Source organism: Mustela putorius, unplaced genomic scaffold (genome assembly GCF_011764305.1).
Source record: "Mustela putorius furo isolate JIRA1106 unplaced genomic scaffold, ASM1176430v1.1 tig00003845_pilon_pilon_pilon, whole genome shotgun sequence".
Classification (NCBI taxonomy): Eukaryota; Metazoa; Chordata; class Mammalia; order Carnivora; family Mustelidae; genus Mustela; species Mustela putorius.
The window spans coordinates 36,209,262-36,227,066 of record NW_025421998.1 but is presented as its reverse complement, the minus strand read 5'-3'; the positions used below and the strand labels follow the sequence as shown (position 1 = coordinate 36,227,066).

The window sequence follows — 17,805 nt, the reverse complement described above, 5'->3', positions numbered from 1 at the left end:
ATTCTCTGAATTTCCTGCAATAAACGTGGATTTCTTATATAATAAGATAAAGAATGTTGCGTTTTAAGAAATCATATCAGAAGCAAGGAATTTAAATGCTTCAAGGTGTCAGGCTCCAAAAACTAGGAGAAATGTTTGTATGGGGGGCTGGGAAAGTTTGAGAGGTTTTGAAGCTAACTCTGAAGAACTAGATATACCATGTAATTAAGACAGAGGAGAAAAGTTTACGCCAATCATGAAACCCAACAAATGGGGAAGTAGCAAGATCAAAATATGTGTACATATAGGGAAGATAAGCCAAGAGTCCTTTCTTTAAAAGCATGTTTTATTTTAAACAAGAACAATATTATTAAATTAGATAATCAACCTTATTCACCAAATTTCACTGTAAGTGATTGCGGGTTTCCTTTACAAATTGAGCCCATTCGCCAAAATGAACGAATTACTACTTTTGACAATACTCCATCATGTTCCAGGGTCCTAAGGCAATTCCAATGGAGGAGTTCTCAAAAAAGTTTTGAGAAATGTCAGCGCACTGAACAGAATATTACTCATTTTTATGTGTGTCAAATTATCAAGCAATTTGTTTTTATAGTCACATTCTGTAAACCCTGAAAGCCAGTGAAGACAAACTTAAATTGAATGGGTTTATTTTTATAACTACACTACATTTGTTTAATCAGTGCTCACAGAAAAGCCCTCTCAGACTTTAGGTTTTGTGCACAGACTTGGGTATCTTGTTCCAAACTTTAGTTGATTCCTCTTCTTGGTTTCCTACCATGTAAATAATGCCAATTGGTGGTCTTTGCTTCTTTAATGTTCTGCCAATGCTGACAACTTGAAGACCCTGATGCTGCATGGGGCTTGGGAGAATAGCCACAAGAACCATTTCTGTGATACTTGGATTCTCCAATAATGCCTAGGACAATACTTATGCACACAGCAACATCTCAGTATTTATTTTGGTTGAGTGAGTGAAAACAACTCTTCATTCCCTTACATAAACTACCATTTGGTGGAATTCAGAATAAGAGGGTTCCACTTAGCCACAGTTCTGAAGGAATGGTTTTCTCCAGAGATTGTATCATAGCCTGAAATGAGAGAGCCATATAATGGCATTCTAGTATAGCTAGTACAGTGTTGGAAAGGGCATTCATTTCTCTTCCTTTAATCTTCCATCTCCAGTTCCTGATTACTTCATATTTGAAGATACTAATGTCTTTATTTGCCTTTTGAAATCAGGATCATCTCACATGTACATCTTAATGTTAATCTATAGCTTCCCTGCAGATGTTTATGTCTTTAGGAAGCAAATATGTGTAAAGTTTGTTTTCCCTAGCTAAATATAATTTATTGTTTTGCATATTTAGCTTCTGTTTTATCTTAGGAAATGTGTTTCCCCAACAGTAAATTGGTCAGAAAATACTGACATCAAAGAGAACCACTCTGGGAATCTGAAAACTTGAGGTTGGCTTCCCAGTATCCAAAATAGCTTTAGCATGGTATCAGTCATTCAAAGGTATTTCAAAGGGAGAAGGAACTTTGGTGACCATTCATTTAGTCAACTTTTTGTAGCAAAGGTGAGGAAAGTGAGACCTAAAAGTTTAAATAACTTCTGAAGAATACTTAACTAATTATTGACAAAATCAGGATTTAACATAGTAATAACTGATAATGACTACTGTGTAATCATTATATCATATTATTCCCTATAATGAGAGATAAATAGTACTTTTTTGAAAAAAAATCAGAACCTTTGAGATCAGGTTATTACTGAGCAAACCATCTATAGCCTTTTCCATGTTATTAATTCCTTGAGAGTAGGAACTGTATCTTATGAATTTTTTCTCTCTTGTATTAAATATATTGTCTAATAGTATCTCTCAAATAAGAATTTGTTGACTGATTACTTGATTAACTGAGTACAGAATTCATAATAATGAGACAATTTTAACTTATTTTAGAGCTAATACTATAGTTACATAACAAGAAACTGTTCTGATATATATTTTGGGGGCTGTAATGTGAATGATCAAATGCATATATTTTAGAGTTCCAGCTCTGCTATTAAAAACTTTGGACCATGGGAAAATTAATTTTTTTTTTTTTAAGATTTTATTTATTTATTTATTTGTCAGAGAGAGAGCGAGTGAGAGTGAGCACAGGCAGACAGAGTGGCAGGCAGAGTCAGAGGGAGAAGCAGGCTCCCTGCCAAGCAAGGAGCCCGATGTGGGACTCGATCCCAGGATGCTGGGATCATGACCTGGGCCGAAGGCAGCCGCTCAACCAACTGAGCCACCCAGGCGTCCCGGGAAAATTAATTTTTAAATGTCACTTCCTATATCTTATAATGGGAATAATAACATCTACCTTATGTGGTTGCTTTAAAAATTAAATGCTGTTGTGTAAGTACTTAAAGTGCTTTCATATGGAGGTAAGCCAATAGATGTTGGTGATGATCAGCTGAAAATTGAATACAATCTTATCTAAACCTTAAAGTTTTTAGAATATAAACCAGGATTTAGACTGAACAAGATAGACTTTATCTAGCTGGGAAATTTTTCCATCTCTGTCTTTATTTTCTGAAGAAAGCAATGGGAAATATGTCTTTGTCTACAGGCAATGTGGTGCCATACATACACATAGCAAAATGCCACAAGAAAATTGCAATAAGGAAAAACACCATGGGATATCCATGATTAGTTTGCTGGTGATCAATGAATATTTGTTTTGGGTTTTTTTTTTTAAGATTTTATTTATTTATTGGACAGAGAGAAAGAGATCACAAGTAGGCAGAGCAGCAAGCAGAGAAAGAGGGGAAGCAGGCTCCCCACTGAGCATACAGCCTGATGCCCTGAGCCAAAGGCAGAGGCTTAACCCACTGAGCCACCCAGGTGTCCCAATCAATGAATATTTGTTAATGATAATGAAGAAGTATTTTTTCCAAAGAGGACTCTAAGCTTGGTTTGCAGGGAAAATTTTTTTAAATTCTTTAATTGCTAATATGTCATGAAAATATGGGACACTTCTGCATCTGTCTGCACAAATCTGTGCTCCATGTGAAACTGTATTTTGTAAATATTTGTGTGACCTCCCTTAGAACTAAAAAGAAAAATAGATAATACTCAAAGTATGGTTGTTAATGAGAAAATAATGGCCATAATCTATTTCTAACATGCTTTCAAGTGCAATTATGGTTTCAGAAAGATGGTACTTGTCTAGCACAATTACAGATTTATCAATACATTAATTACTCAAAAGCTTAGCATACCTGCTGGAGGGGAGAGGGGTGGAGGGATGGGGTAACTTGGTGATGAACATTGGGGAGGGTGTGTGTTGTAATGAGCACTAGTATTATATAAGACTGATGAATCACAACAAATAATACATTATATGTTGATTAACTGAATGTAAATTTTTTTAAAAAGCTTAGCTTAATTGAAAAAAAATCTTAGCACACGGATATGATGGCAGTGTCTTTAATATTACATACTAAGTTTCAGATAAATTCATTCACATCTCAAATAATTTCAGATAAGTTCAGTCACATCTCAAATAATTTCCATTGTCATGGATATCAGAATAACACATTTTTAGGTCCTCATGATTTATTGGGAATCTAAATGAGTACCTTTTTGCCCAAGTTTAACTTGAAGACTTTCATGGAAAGTAAAATGCTGCTGAGCTCTCCCAAACTCTCTAACTATGTTGTGATTATTTATGCCATCCCTTTATTTCTTTTTTTAATCAATGCAGATGGACCTTATGGACTTCGAGTTAATTCTGACAAAGGGCTAAAAGTAGGGGAAGTGTTCACTGTTGACATTGGAGAGGCCATCTTATTTTATTGTTCTGCTGATTCTTATCCCCCCAATACCTATTCCTGGATCCGGAGGACTGACAATACAACATATGTCATTAAGCACGGGCCTCGCTTGGAAGTTGCATCTGAGAAGGTAGCCCAGAAGACAACTGACTATATGTGCTGTGCTTACAACAATGTAACTGGACGGCGAGATGAAGCTCATTTCACAGTCATCATCACTTCTGTAGGTAAGAGTGACATAAAAGGCAAGGATCCCAAGGAAACACAAATTCAAGCTGGCCTTTCTAAAGCCCTATTTTATACCTGTGTGGAAGAGAAAAAACTACAATGGGTTGCTGATAAACTCTGAGAAACTCTCTTTCCTGAGTTAACGAATCCATGGCTTCTATGAGTCAAAGAAAGAAAACCCAAAATAGAATGGAGAGAGAATTCAATTGCTAACTCTGAGGGACTATGAAGAAAAAGGGAATTCAGTAAATGACTTAAATATGAATTTACTTTCCTGATTTTAAGATCAGGAATAAAAGAGAAGCAGGATGCTCATTTAACCTGGTTTCTCTCTGCTATTGTGTTAGCTCAGGTGACTAAATCTCCATGACTTGGAAATCTGGTTTTCCTACTAATTTGACTCCTCTTCTCACTGTCCTTCATGGGCCTCCCTTCCTCTTTTGTCATTTTAAACTCCTGAAATGTGGAAATTCTCAAAAGGAGTCTCAACACCTTGGAAACTGTAACATTTTCTAAGTCTGTGATGTTTGACATTCTCTAGAAATCATCTGATTTTTCAGAAAGCTCATCAACCCACAACAAGTTAAGTGTCAATATCTAAAAATGTATGTCCACCAAATTCCCTTCCTTTTGAGCCTTCTCTTTTCTCTCTATAGTATAATTTTATTTTTCTATATGATTTCATTCACACCCATGGTTTCATGTAACACTGGTGCATCCCAAATCTGTATCATTAAAGTTCTAAAACTATATACCCCGTTGCCTTCTGGGTGTCTTTAATTTGAAATGCCAGAAGCAGCATCTAAGTCAAGCATATCAAAAGTGAACCATCTTCTTTCCCTCCAAATTATAATTCTTTCTGTATTCCATATTTAGGTGAATGGCCTCACTATCTACCAACCTGAACCAGATAGCTAAATGCCACTCCAGACCCCTTTCTCTTGCTTATTGCCCTGTCCAACATCCAGTCACCAAGTTTATCCATTCTCCTTCCTTTCTACCTCTCAAACCCATTTCTTCTCTCCTTCTTTTTTAAATTTCTTCCCCTCTTCCTATCCCTTCCCCTCTCCCTGTTCTCTTCATCCCCCTCTTCCACCTTGTCCTCATCCTCCACCTTTTTCTCCTTTTTCTGCTTGCTCGACTACTACTACTTCTACTGCTAGTATCAAGTTCTTCCTGGACTCAGCTTTGCATACAAAGACAAGTCAGTATCCACCTGGAGAATACCTGAGAGCAGGTTTAGAGGGGTGGCTAGGGTGCCTATTAGTGGTGTAGGGGCAAATGTGCAAAAAGTACCACCCATCGATACTTTCCCCATTGATATCTTCTCTTTCTCTGTCTTTATAGCCCTAGTGCCTAGATCGGGGCCCATAATATAGAGAGAGTTAATATGTTTTATTGAATCAGTGAAGTAAGAATAAGTGAAGTAAGAATCCTTGTAATTCTTAGGCTTAATTTTTTAATATGTGGCCCCTGGGCCTTATGCATCAAAATCACCTGGGGAGATCTAATAATGTATTTTTGTTAAGATAACCTCAGACCTATTGGGTCAGGATCTTGAAGGCAGGATCTAGGAGTCTGAATATTTAATAGGCATAAGTGTGATAATTACATGCTTAAAGTGGTTTTTTTGTTTTGTTTTGCTCCTCTCTAGTCTTTTGAACCTATTAAAAAGCCACCAAGGATTGTAAGAACCTATTAAAAAAGCCACCAAGAATTGTAAGAATATAACAAACTACAAATTGACAAAGACATATATTGAGAGTATTCATGTTTGTGAAATCATCTGAATATATTGGTATTTATATAATGGAACAATGAGGTTTTAGAATTTTTTTTATATGAAGAAAATACCACACTCTTTAGAAAATGCTATTCAAGCGTGGCTGGGTGACTCAGTTGGTAAACTGTCTTCCTTCACCTCAGGTCACAGTCCCAGGGTCCTGGGATTGAGCCCTGTGTTGCACTCTCTGCAGATCAGGGAGTCTGCTTCTCCTTCTCCCTCTGTGCCCCAGTCGTGCTCAGTCTCTCTTTTTCTCTCTCTCAAATAAATAAAACTTTAAGAAAAAAAAAGTGCTATCCAACAGAACTTTTTTCAATGAAGGAAATATTTGATATCCGCACTAGCCAATATGGTAGCCACTGCCTTCATCTGGCTTATGAGCATTTAAATTTAGCTATGCAACTGAGGGACTGAATTTATTTTATTAATTTTAATTTAAATTAAATAGCCACATGTGTTGGATAGCTAGCATATTGGGCAATGCATCTCTGAAATTTTTACCTGAATTCTGTCATTTGGGCAGTAGATACTATATTACCCTTATTGTTCAGGGTGCTATAAATCAGACACTCATTTATTCATTATTTAGCATGTCTTATGGGCCAAATACTGGGGTAAGCATTGAGAATGCCAATTGAAAAAAAATCCCTGCTAACAAAATGATCACAACCTACTATGGGTAGCAGGCATGTCAAAGGTGCATCCTTTGCTTTCTATTATAATAAATTTTTAATAGGTTTAACCAGCTTTTTACTTCAGCAGCTAACCAAACCATAATTTTAAAGTAAGCCATAATTAAGCATATAAAATAATTTCGCAGCAATCTGGTTGTCATGTTAGACTTGTTCCTCATGCTCATTGCTAATGAAGACATGGCTACAATATGTACTTGTATATCACATTGAAACCTTTCACACTGCCTGAACTTTCCCCATTAATATTTAGCCAAAGCATTTTCATAATATCAGAAGCCCCCAATATTTGATTAAGATCTTATTACCAAAGCCCAAAGACAGCTACAGTCTTTATATCAAATAATTGCCTTTTAAAAAATATTTTAAAAACCTGTTTGACCTGTACAGAGACCAGGTATTTGTTATTATAGTAAATAAGAAGAGCAGGTGCTTATTTTTCAGAGGGATTCAGAGTTGTCAACACTAGTGACCTCTTTGTGGTTTTTAGAGCTATTTTTCAACCCCCATATGTCCACAGAACTTTAACTCAAACAGCAGGAAATGGCAAAGTAAATGAGTAGTATGTCTTAAGTATCTGATTTCTTAAAAGTTTTCCAAATTAATGAATCTCTGCAATAGAGATTAAGTGTAGAATAACCTATGGTGAAAAAATGAACATCACTAACTGAGCACTGACTGACCATCCACTCTGATAAGCGAGCAATCTGTATTAAGATCAGTGAAAAATAAATAAATAAATAAAAATAAAAAATAAGAAATAAAAAAAAAATTTTAAAAGATGGAAATGGGGAAATGGGGGGCGCCTGGGTGGCTCAGTGGGTTAAGCCTCTGCCTTCAGCTCAGGTCATGGTCTCAGGGTCCTGGGATCCAGGCCTGCATCGCCTCTCTGCCTACTTGTAATCTCTCTGTCAAATAATTTTTTTTTTTAATCTTAAAAAAAAAAAAAAAAGATCAGTGGAAATGGGGCACTTGGGTGGCTCAGTTGGTTGAGCATCTGCCTTCAGCTCAGGTCATGGACCCAGGTCCTGGGATTGAGCCCCATGTCATTGGGCTCCCTGTTCAGCAGAGTCTGCTCCTCCCTCTGCCTCTCCACCCCACATGCTCTCTCTTTCTCAAATAAATAAATGAAATCTTTAAAAAAAAAATAAAAGATTGGTAGAGAATTTGAAATAATTTTGAGGGATAAATACCTGTCTTTAAGAAGTTTTCAGAACCAAGTTGTGTTTGATGTAACCAGAGTCCAGTAGAAAGAAATAGAGGAGCTTCTTTGTTTTTACTGAGACAAATGATATGGCCAACCAAAAAGTCTCAGCAATGAGCTGTAGAGGGCAACAAAGGAGCCAGAGATGACTCCAAGACCACAAATATGGAAAGAAAATAAGATCAGGATATAATCAAGTTTTATTAGGTACCTGTGGTTGGGAGAGGAAAGCTAGAGAAGATGATGATTGTCTCCAATATCTGGGTAGGACTCAACCAGATGGTGCCTTCCATCTCATGGGTTATGATTCACAACTAATTTGAAATATTAATTGGCCTTTCTATCTCAGTGGAGATACACCAAAGAAAACAGGGATAATGGGCAAGGTCACAGCTAGTAAGTGGTAAAATAATATCTGAATTCACATCCCCTGTTTTAATCACTATATGAACTGCCTCCTTTGACATTCTTGATTGAGAATATCAACAAGACTATGGTCTTTCTAAAAGATAGATCACATATATAGGATAGTGTGTATTTTTTCACCCCCTTAACTAATTTTATGCTGGATACAAAGAGATACTCTCATTTATCCATGACACATGTATGCTTTCATATTAATGGGAAATTATGAAACCTGTAACTAAAAATCATATCTAGAATATAAGTTTCAAGGAAAAACTAGCAATTCAAATAATCAATTGCCACTTGTATTTTGAAAAAAAAAAATCAATGATTTTATTTTTTTGATTAAGGACTTCCTTGAAAGCAGGTGTCCATGCTTTAAATTTTAGTGGGGTCTAGACCGCTATTGTAACATGCCATATATAGAAAATGAAAATATTTATGATCAGGATTCAAGTGTTCACATTTAATGAAGACATTCAAATATATAAATTATGGAGTTCCCAAGAGCCACGTGGCTGTGGTTTGAGATTTAGATATAATAGAAATGTCTTGAATTTGCACATGATCCTGAGAAATCTATCATTTTTATATTTATTTCTGTTGTACATCTTCTCATATAGAAGACAAAAAGAAAATGACCCAAAGCAGGAAAATGAATTGACCATTTCTTCTGTTTAGAAATGTCTCCTGTTTAAGGTCTTAAGGAGCTATATTTCATTTTGGACCACTGGAGAAAATGGCTGAGAAAAAAACCTACAGCCCTGACATCCACACCCTAAGACCTTAGGTGACATCCCCATGAGAACCTAGCACAGAATAACTGTGTCTGTCGGGTGGGGCCTTGGAGAAGTATAGAAATAGCACCCCCCCAGTATGGTGCTTTCATCTCCGCAGGGACATGAACCAGCTACCATAATCAGCAAACAGATTGAATGGTAGAGATCTCAGAACTCCACTCTGATCTAGGAATAGATGTGCAGACTGGTAGCATATGGCTGTCCTGTTCTGGGTGCAGTCTCTCAAACAGCAGGGCTGTGATACCATGGATACCACACCTCCTGCCCATATTTGCACTTAATATGTTATTTCATTTTCTTTGTTTGCCTAAGGAGGGGGCAAATAGCATTTGCACTAGGGCTTTGGTAAATGAGTCAGTCATATTTAAATAATGAAGAGAATGGCATGCTATGAGCTAAACAGTAAAAAACTGTCTGAAAGAAAGAGCGGGACTCCTGCCAGTGTCCAGAACTGCATTAGGAATTCCTATACATTCTCTGTAGCAATAGGATCAGAATTTCTCTGCTGCCATATTTTTAAGTTGGAGTCTGGAAGTCCATCTCTCCAAAGTACACTTGCCTAGAGCTGAGACTGAAGTAGCTGTGCCCTTGATTTGATCCTTGACTATTTGGCTTTTTTTTTTTAAATTTTGTGAAAGGGTGCAAATTTCACGTTCTGAGACAGAGAATCAATGTTGAGAGGAGAGGAGAGACTCAGAATGCTCTAGGGGAAGAAGGGGGCCTAAGACGGAAGATCATCTGTTCTTAGAAAAAAGATTACCCCTATTCCTCATTCTCCAGGAAAAGGATGCTTGGCTTTTGCCATAACCAAGGTATGGGGGTACAGACACTGGTCACTACAGGGTGGTTCTCTGATGTAGAGCTAACAGGGGCCAAGAGGAAAAGAGACAAGAAAGCAATGAGGAAGGAGTCTTGAAGAGATAAGGAAGTAGGGGTGCCTGGCTGGCTCAGTCAGTGGAGGATGCAACTCTTGATCTCAGGGTATGGCTTTGAGTCCCATGTTGGGTATGGAGACTACTTAAAAATAATAATTAATTAGTTAATTAATTAGAGAGATAAGGAAGTAATAGTAAAAAGAATAAGCAAGATCCTCTGTAGGACAGAATGTGCAAATTCAATCATTTTAGGAAACACAAATCAAAAGGAACAAAAGTTGGGGTACTTGGGTAGCTAGTTGTTAAGCATCTGCCCTCAAATCCATTCATGATCCCAGGGTCCTGGGACTCCCTACTCAGTGGGAAGCCTGCTTCTTTCTCTGTCATTCCCCCTTCTTGTGTTCCCTGTCTTGCTGTGTCTCTCTCTGTCAAATAAATAAATAAAATCTTTTAAAAGTGGGGGGAGGGGCCAAAAAGTTAAAAATGGAGGAGAGGCAAGAAGATGTCTTATTAAAATGGAAGATGTCCAATCATTGCATGGTAAACCAATAGCTGAGCTTCAGAATCACAGAAGTGCCTGGCAAAGAGCTGATGTATGCAGGAATGTAACTTCACCATTAGAATGAGAAGTACTTGGAAATAATAATTATTAGCATATTTTCAGGCTTAAGGGGGAAAACAAATGAGACTATACCAAAATGCTTTTCTGTAGTTTTTCTCATGGTAAAGTACATAGCAGAAACTTGGCAAGAATAAATTAGCACTGGATACTTTTTTCTTTTTTTAAAGATTTTATATTTATTTATTTGTCAGAGAGAGAGCGAGTGAGCACAGGCAGACAGAGTGGCAGAGAGAGAAACAGGCTCCCTGCCGAGCAAGGAGCATCCTGGGATCATGACCTGAGCCAAAGGCAGCTGCTTAACCAACTGAGCCACCCAGGCATCCCATCACTGGATACTTTTTTTGAGGAGTTGGGAATTTTAGTGAAGGCACTCTGACTATCAGCAAGTGAAAGAGGTAAAACACACCAAGTGTGGTATCAGAAAAGGTTAGAGGTAAAACTGGATATATAGGAGCCTACCTGTATTACAAAACCATTCTCTTGACCATGAGTTAACAGGAAAAAATTGAACTTGCAGTAGGAAAAAACCTATGTTCTATCTTAGTTTTATGACTTCCTGACAAATACTTTAGTTTCTCTGAGACTTATTTCTTTGTCTGTACCTAGTAAATGTTACTTTAATTTTTTAAAATTATTTACATTATTACTGATATGCTATATCTGTAGCAAATAAGTGGGAAACAAATGTACATTTTGTTTTATATACATAAATGCTTATACATTTAAGTGTGCATATCTGAAAATTGGCTAGTTTTTATTTTAATATTGGATATTTATTTGCTAAAAGTGGTGTCCAAATGATATACTATATCTTAAATTATGCCATTCTGTTATTTAGTATTTCTTCTTTATTGCATTGCTTTTCTATCTCTAGTGGTGTTTCAAGAGAGTATTCTATTTGCCTTTATCTTATTGACAACCACACCAGAGTATGGGTCCTTCTGAATTTTATTTTAGAAGTAAAATAGATTAGCTTTTGTTGGGTTTCCAAAATTCTAACTCTAGGACAGTAGAGAATGTGGAAATCAGTCACACAAAGAACAATAACCCATCTGGGGATGTTAAATCTGAAGAAGAGAATTCTCAGGGGAGATATAAGAGTTTCAATAAACAACTGAGAAGGCATCGTGCAGAAAAAGATTTTATTTATTTGTTGTAATTTCAGTTGGTAGAACTGAGTAGATTTGGGCTTAGTGAATGGAAAGACTTCTGTTTCTTACATAATGATCAGGTGGAAGTGGTGGAAAGAACATAGAATTATAGTCAAACATTATTGAGTTCAACTTTGTATCCTGAAGTCTTAGCTTTCTCATCTTTAATATGGAACTTACTTTTGTATTGTGGAAGCCAGAGGAAGTGGCAAGCAGTAAAAGTATTAATTTTGATTCATTTTTTTTAATCCTCAAAGTCTAAGAGACAGAGAAAAATGTACAACTAATGAGTAGCTAGAGAAGAAAAGAGGAATAAAATGAAATCCTGATTAATCCGAATTAAAACAAGAGAGATAAAAGTAGAGGAAATATAGAAAGCATGATGATTGTCAACTAAATCAAATTTATTAGTAATTCCATTAAATGCTAATGTACTAAGTATCCCAACCAAAAGACAAATATTATCAAATTGGATTAAAAAATACTATTTGATGCAAAAAAATACAATTTGATTCTTATAAGATATACATCTTATATGTAAGGATACTGAAAGATTGAAAATAAAAGGATGAACAGATAAACTATACAAATAGCCAAAAGAAAGCTGATATAGCTCTACTAGTATTAGGCAAACTAGATAAGAATTACACACATTTTTTGTTTTTGTTTTAAGATTTTATTTATTTATTTGACAGACAGGGATCACAAGTAGGTAGAGAAGCAGGTGGGGAGAGAGAGAGAGGGAGGAAGCAGGCTCCCCGCCAAGCAGAGAGCCCGATGTGGGGCTCAATCCCAGGACCCTGAGATCATGACCTGAGCCGAAGGCAGCGGCTTTAACCCACTGAGCCATCCAGGTGCCCCTAGACACATTTTTTAAGATAAGAAGTATTACTTCATGTAAAACTCTCTGGCTGCCTCAAATTCTAGAATGTTAGAGAAGAAAGAGAACTAAAAGGCCTCTCACTCTAACCTCCTCATTTTACTAGTGTGAGAATCAAGGCCATCAGAGTCAAATGGCTCACCCAGTGATGCCCAGCTCTTTAGAAAGAACAAACCCTTCAGGTAGTAGTGGAGTATCTGAAGAAAGGCTTAAACCTCACAAAGAGATCACCCAAATGCAAAAGTAGTTTAAGCTAAAAGGTCAGCTTTCCAACAGTGGATAAATTTTTAACAAAGAAAAGAAGGAAAAATAATCTTTCTAATAAGTTTCTTGATATTCTAGTGGAGATCTAGAACCCAAAATCACTATTCTCATTCATTTTAAACCAATTTGCACTGCATTTATTTCTTCCACCCAAAGTTTGAGTTTAATTTAAAATGTGTTTAAAAGCAATAAATGCGGGGTGCCTGGGTGGCTCAGTGGGTTAAGCCTCTGCCTTAGGCTCAGGTCATGATCTCAGGGCCCTGGGATCAAGCCCTGCATTGGGCTCTCTGCTCAGTGGGGAGCCTGCTTCCCTTTCTCTCTCTGCCTACTTGTGAGCTCTTTCTCTGTCAAATAAATAAGTAAAATCTTAAAAAGAGGGGAAAAAAAGCAATAAATACTGCACCAGTATAGTCATCCTACAGAAAGGACATTTTAAGAATACAGTTCTCTGGAGGTGCCTGGGGCTCAGTGGGTTAAAGTCTCTGCCTTTGTCTCAGGTCATGATCTCAGGGTCCTGGGATCAAGACCTGCATTGGGCTTTCTGCTCAGCAGGGAACCTGCTTCTCTTCCTCTCTGCCTCTCTGCCTACTTGCAATCTCTGTCAAATAAATAAATAAAATCTTAAAAAAAAAAAAAAAGAATACAGTTCTCTGAATATGTATCAGAAATTTATAAACTTCCCATCAGAGATAGTAAATATTTTTGATAATGCAAAAACAACCTTGCTTAACTCTTAAGGACTTAAGGGGAATATGTGAACAGCATTATATGAGAACATTAGAAGAGATAATATGATTCCCATGACTTTTTAACTGTAATTTGTCATGTCTGATCTATATTATATCATGTGAAGATTCTGGGAAGATTAAAAGATGGAAATGTTCTAGATAGCCATGAGAATATGTATACAGCCACAGTTGTATACAACACAGTTGTATACAACTCTTTGTTGCTAGAGACCTCAGCAGAGCCTTTATTGGGGAAGACAACACAGTACCACCTGGATATTTATTGCAGAGCTGGGTGGCCACCAAGTTCTTTACTGTACCCAGGTTTATCCAGGCTTTTTTCACCACTCCAAGATGGAAGAAATATCCCATGACATTCATTCCCACATAAAGCTGGACTGGGACAGGCAACCTCCACAATTAATTTCCAAATGAATACCTGATTCACATGATTTATGGAAGACATCTATTACTCACAGTAGCTGCAGGTCACAACTACTTCCCACTATATAGATTAATTCTGTGACTAAATATATAGTCTAAAAGAGGTGTTAAGGTAGCCATTTGTTGGTTTTAAATAGCATCAAAGGGGGGCACTGGGTGGCTTAGTCAGTTAAGCAACTGCCTTCAGCTTAGGCTTAGGTCCTGATCCCAGGGTCCCTGTTCAGCCTGGAGCCTACTTTTCCTTCTCTCTCTCTCTCTCTGTCCCTCCCACGGACTTGTGTGCTATCTCTCTTGCTCTCTCTCTCTCTCTCAAGTAAATAAATAAAATCTTCTAAAAAAAAAAATAACATCAAAGGGAGGCAGCACAAAGTATCGAGAGCCTGGGCCACATGTGGCCTCTGCCCACTTATTAGCTGAGTGACCTTGGGCAAGGCTCAGCTTCCTCGTCTGTAAGATGATAATAATACTTCCTTATTGATTGCTGCAAACATTCAATGGGTTATATATATCATACAGTCTTAGAACAGAGTTTGATGTATTATAAGCACTAGGCAGATGTTAGCTATTACCCCATATTTTATATAGTTCACAGGGCTGCCACTGGCCCTGACCCCACCTGACCCCCACTGCCCCTTGACCACCCACCAGCAGGCCACCTTCCACCTTCTGAGACTTGGACTTTCTGTCAGAGGGATTCCTGGGCCCCTGAGGGCTTCTCTGGCATATCATCAGCCCTGTCTGCCCAGCTGAACTTCCTCCCCTGGAGGACTGGGCTTCCCCTTGTTATTTGTGGGTCTTGGGCCTTGAAGTGGCAGTGGCAGGGCTGCTGTGGGGGGCTCCCCACATCCCTGGGAGACCTGGTTCAGAAAAGTCTGCACAGCAAAGAGCAGTTTGGTTTTTTTTTTTTTTTTTTTTTTTTTTTTTTTTTTAGTACTTGACTTGCTTTATGGATTATTAAACTAACAAAACTGAAAAATTATATAGGAATATTATAGGAATTCTAATAAAATATATATAAGTAAAATATATAGGAATATTAAAAGAAATGACTTGTAAAGCAAAGTGAATTCTAGTTACAATGTGGGACTTCAAATATTTTATTGACAATCACACATATTCCATTTTAGGAATTAAAATTTCTTTTTTGGTCAAAAATTAGTGGAGTGGGGGCGCCTGGGTGGCTCAGTGGGTTAAAACCTCTGCCTTCGGCTCAGGTCATGATCCCAGAGTCCTGGGATCGAGCCCCGCATCGGCTCTCTGCTCCGCGGGGAGCCTGCTTCCTCCTCTCTCTGCCTGCCTCTCTGCTTACTTGTGATCGCTCTCTGTCAAATAAATAAATAAAATCTTTAAAAAAAAAATTAGTGGAGTGTGTTTGAAGTAAACACCTCCCCTCTGGTACTTTTTTTTTTTTTAAATTTTTAATTTTTTATAAACATATATTTTTATCCCCAGGGGTACAGGTCTGTGAATCACCAGGTTTACACACTTCACAGCACACACCAAATCACATACCCTCCCCAATGTCCATAATCCCACCCCCTTCTCCCAAACCCCCTCCCCCCGGCAACCCTCAGTTTGTTTTGTGAGATTAAGAGTCACTTATGGTTTGTCTCCCTCCCAATCCCATCTTGTTTCATTTATTCTTCTTCTACCCACTTAAGCCTCCATGTTGCATCACCACTTCCTCATATCAGGGAGATCATATGATAGTTGTCTTTCTCTGCTTGACTTATTTCGCTAAGCATGATACGCTCTAGTTCCATCCATGTTGTTGCAAATGGCAAGATTTCATTTCTTTTGATGGCTGCATAGTATTCCATTGTGTATATATACCACATCTTCTTGATCCATTCATCTGTTGATGGACATCTAGGTTCTTTCCATAGTTTGGCTATTGTGGACATTGCTGCTATAAACATTCGGGTGCATGTGTCCCTTTGGATCACTACATTTGTATCTTTAGGGTAAATACCCAATAGTGCAATTGCTGGGTCATAGGGCAGTTCTATTTTCAACATTTTGAGGAACCTCCATGCTGTTTTCCAGAGTGGCTGCACCAGCTTGCATTCCCACCAACAGTGTAGGAGGGTTCCCCTTTCTCCGCATCCTCGCCAGCATCTGTCATTTCCTGACTTGTTGATTTTAGCCATTCTGACTGGTGTGAGGTGATATCTCATTGTGGTTTTGATTTGTATTTCCCTGATGCCGAGTGATATGGAGCACTTTTTCATGTGTCTGTTGGCCATCTGGATGTCTTCTTTGCAGAAATGTCTGTTCATGTCCTCTGCCCATTTCTTGATTGGATTATTTGTTCTTTGGATGTTGAGTTTGCTAAGTTCTTTATAGATTCTGGACACTAGTCCTTTATCTGATATGTCGTTTGCAAATATCTTCTCCCATTCTGTCAGTTGTCTTTTGATTTTGTTAACTGTTTCCTTTGCTGTGCAAAAGCTTTTGATCTTGATGAAATCCCAGTAGTTCATTTTTTCCCTTGCTTCCCTTGCCTTTTGCGTTGTTCCTAGGAAGATGTTGCTGCGGCAGAGGTCGAAGAGGTTGCTGCCCGTGTTCTCCTCAAGGATTTTGATGGATTCCTTTCGTACATTGAGGTCCTTCATCCATTTTGAGTCTATTTTTGTGTGTGGTGTAAGGAAATGGTCCAATTTCATTTTTCTGCATGTGGCTGTCCAATTTTCCCAGCACCATTTATTGAAAAGGCTGTCTTTTTTCCATTGGACATTCTTTCCTGCTTTGTCGAAGATTAGATGACCATAGATTTGAGGGTCTATTTCTGGGCTCTCTATTCTGTTCCATTGATCTATGTGTCTGTTTTTGTGCCAGTACCATGCTGTCTTGATGATGACAGCTTTGTAATAGAGCTTGAAGTCCGGAATTGTGATGCCACCAACGTTGGCTTTCTTTTTCAATATCCCTTTGGCTATTCAAGGTCTTTTCTGGTTCCATATAAATTTTAGAATTATTTGTTCCATTTCTTTGAAAAAGATGGATGGTACTTTGATAGGAATTGCATTAAATGTGTAGATTGCTTTAGGTAGCATAGACATTTTCACAATATTTATTCTTCCAATCCAGGAGCATGGAACATTTTTCCATTTCTTTGTGTCTTCCTCAATTTCTTTCATGAGTACTTTATAGTTTTCTGAGTATAGATTCTGTGTCTCTTTGGTTAGGTTTATTCCTAGGTATCTTATGGTTTTGGATGCAATTGTAAATGGGATTGACTTCTTAATATCTCTTTCTTCTGTCTTGCTGTTGGTGTAGAGAAATGCAACTGATTTCTGTGCATTGATTTTATATCCTGACACTTTACTGAATTCCTGTATAAGTTCTAGCAGTTTTGGAGTGGAGTCTTTTGGGTTTTCCACATATAGTATCATATCATCTGCGAAGAGTGATAATTTGACTTCTTCTTTGCCGATTTGGATGCCTTTAATTTCCTTTTGTTGTCTGATTGCTGAGGCTAGGACCTCTAGTACGATGTTGAATAGCAGTGGTGATAATGGACATCCCTGCCGTGTTCCTGACCTTAGCGGAAAAGCTTTCAGTTTTTCTCCATTGAGAATGATATTTGCGGTGGGTTTTTCATAGATGGCTTTGATGATATTGAGGTATGTGCCCTCTATCCCTACACTTTGAAGAGTTTTGATCAGGAAGGGATGTTGTACTTTGTCAAATGCTTTTTCAGCATCTATTGAGAGTATCATATGGTTCTTGTTCTTTCTTTTATTGATGTGTTGTATCACATTGACTGATTTGCGGATGTTGAACCAACCTTGCAGCCCTGGAATAAATCCCACTTGGTCGTGGTGAATAATCTTTTTAATGTACTGTTGAATCCTATTGGCTAGTATTTTGTTGAGTATTTTCGCATCTGTGTTCATCAAG

At 37.7% G+C, this 17,805-nt stretch overlaps 1 protein-coding gene across 8 annotated transcripts in view; it reads left to right on the top strand.

The window, feature by feature from the left end:
• The window catches only part of HEPACAM2 (HEPACAM family member 2), a 64,456-nt gene that overhangs the window by 24,966 nt on the left and 21,685 nt on the right, over nucleotides 1–17,805 (top strand). For all 8 annotated transcript variants that reach the window (XM_004776421.3, XM_045062699.1, XM_045062701.1 and 5 more), the window contains exon 4: nucleotides 3,757–4,053. In XM_004776421.3, coding sequence (XP_004776478.1) covers nucleotides 3,757–4,053 — 297 coding nt within the window. The remainder of the gene's footprint in view (nucleotides 1–3,756; nucleotides 4,054–17,805) is intronic.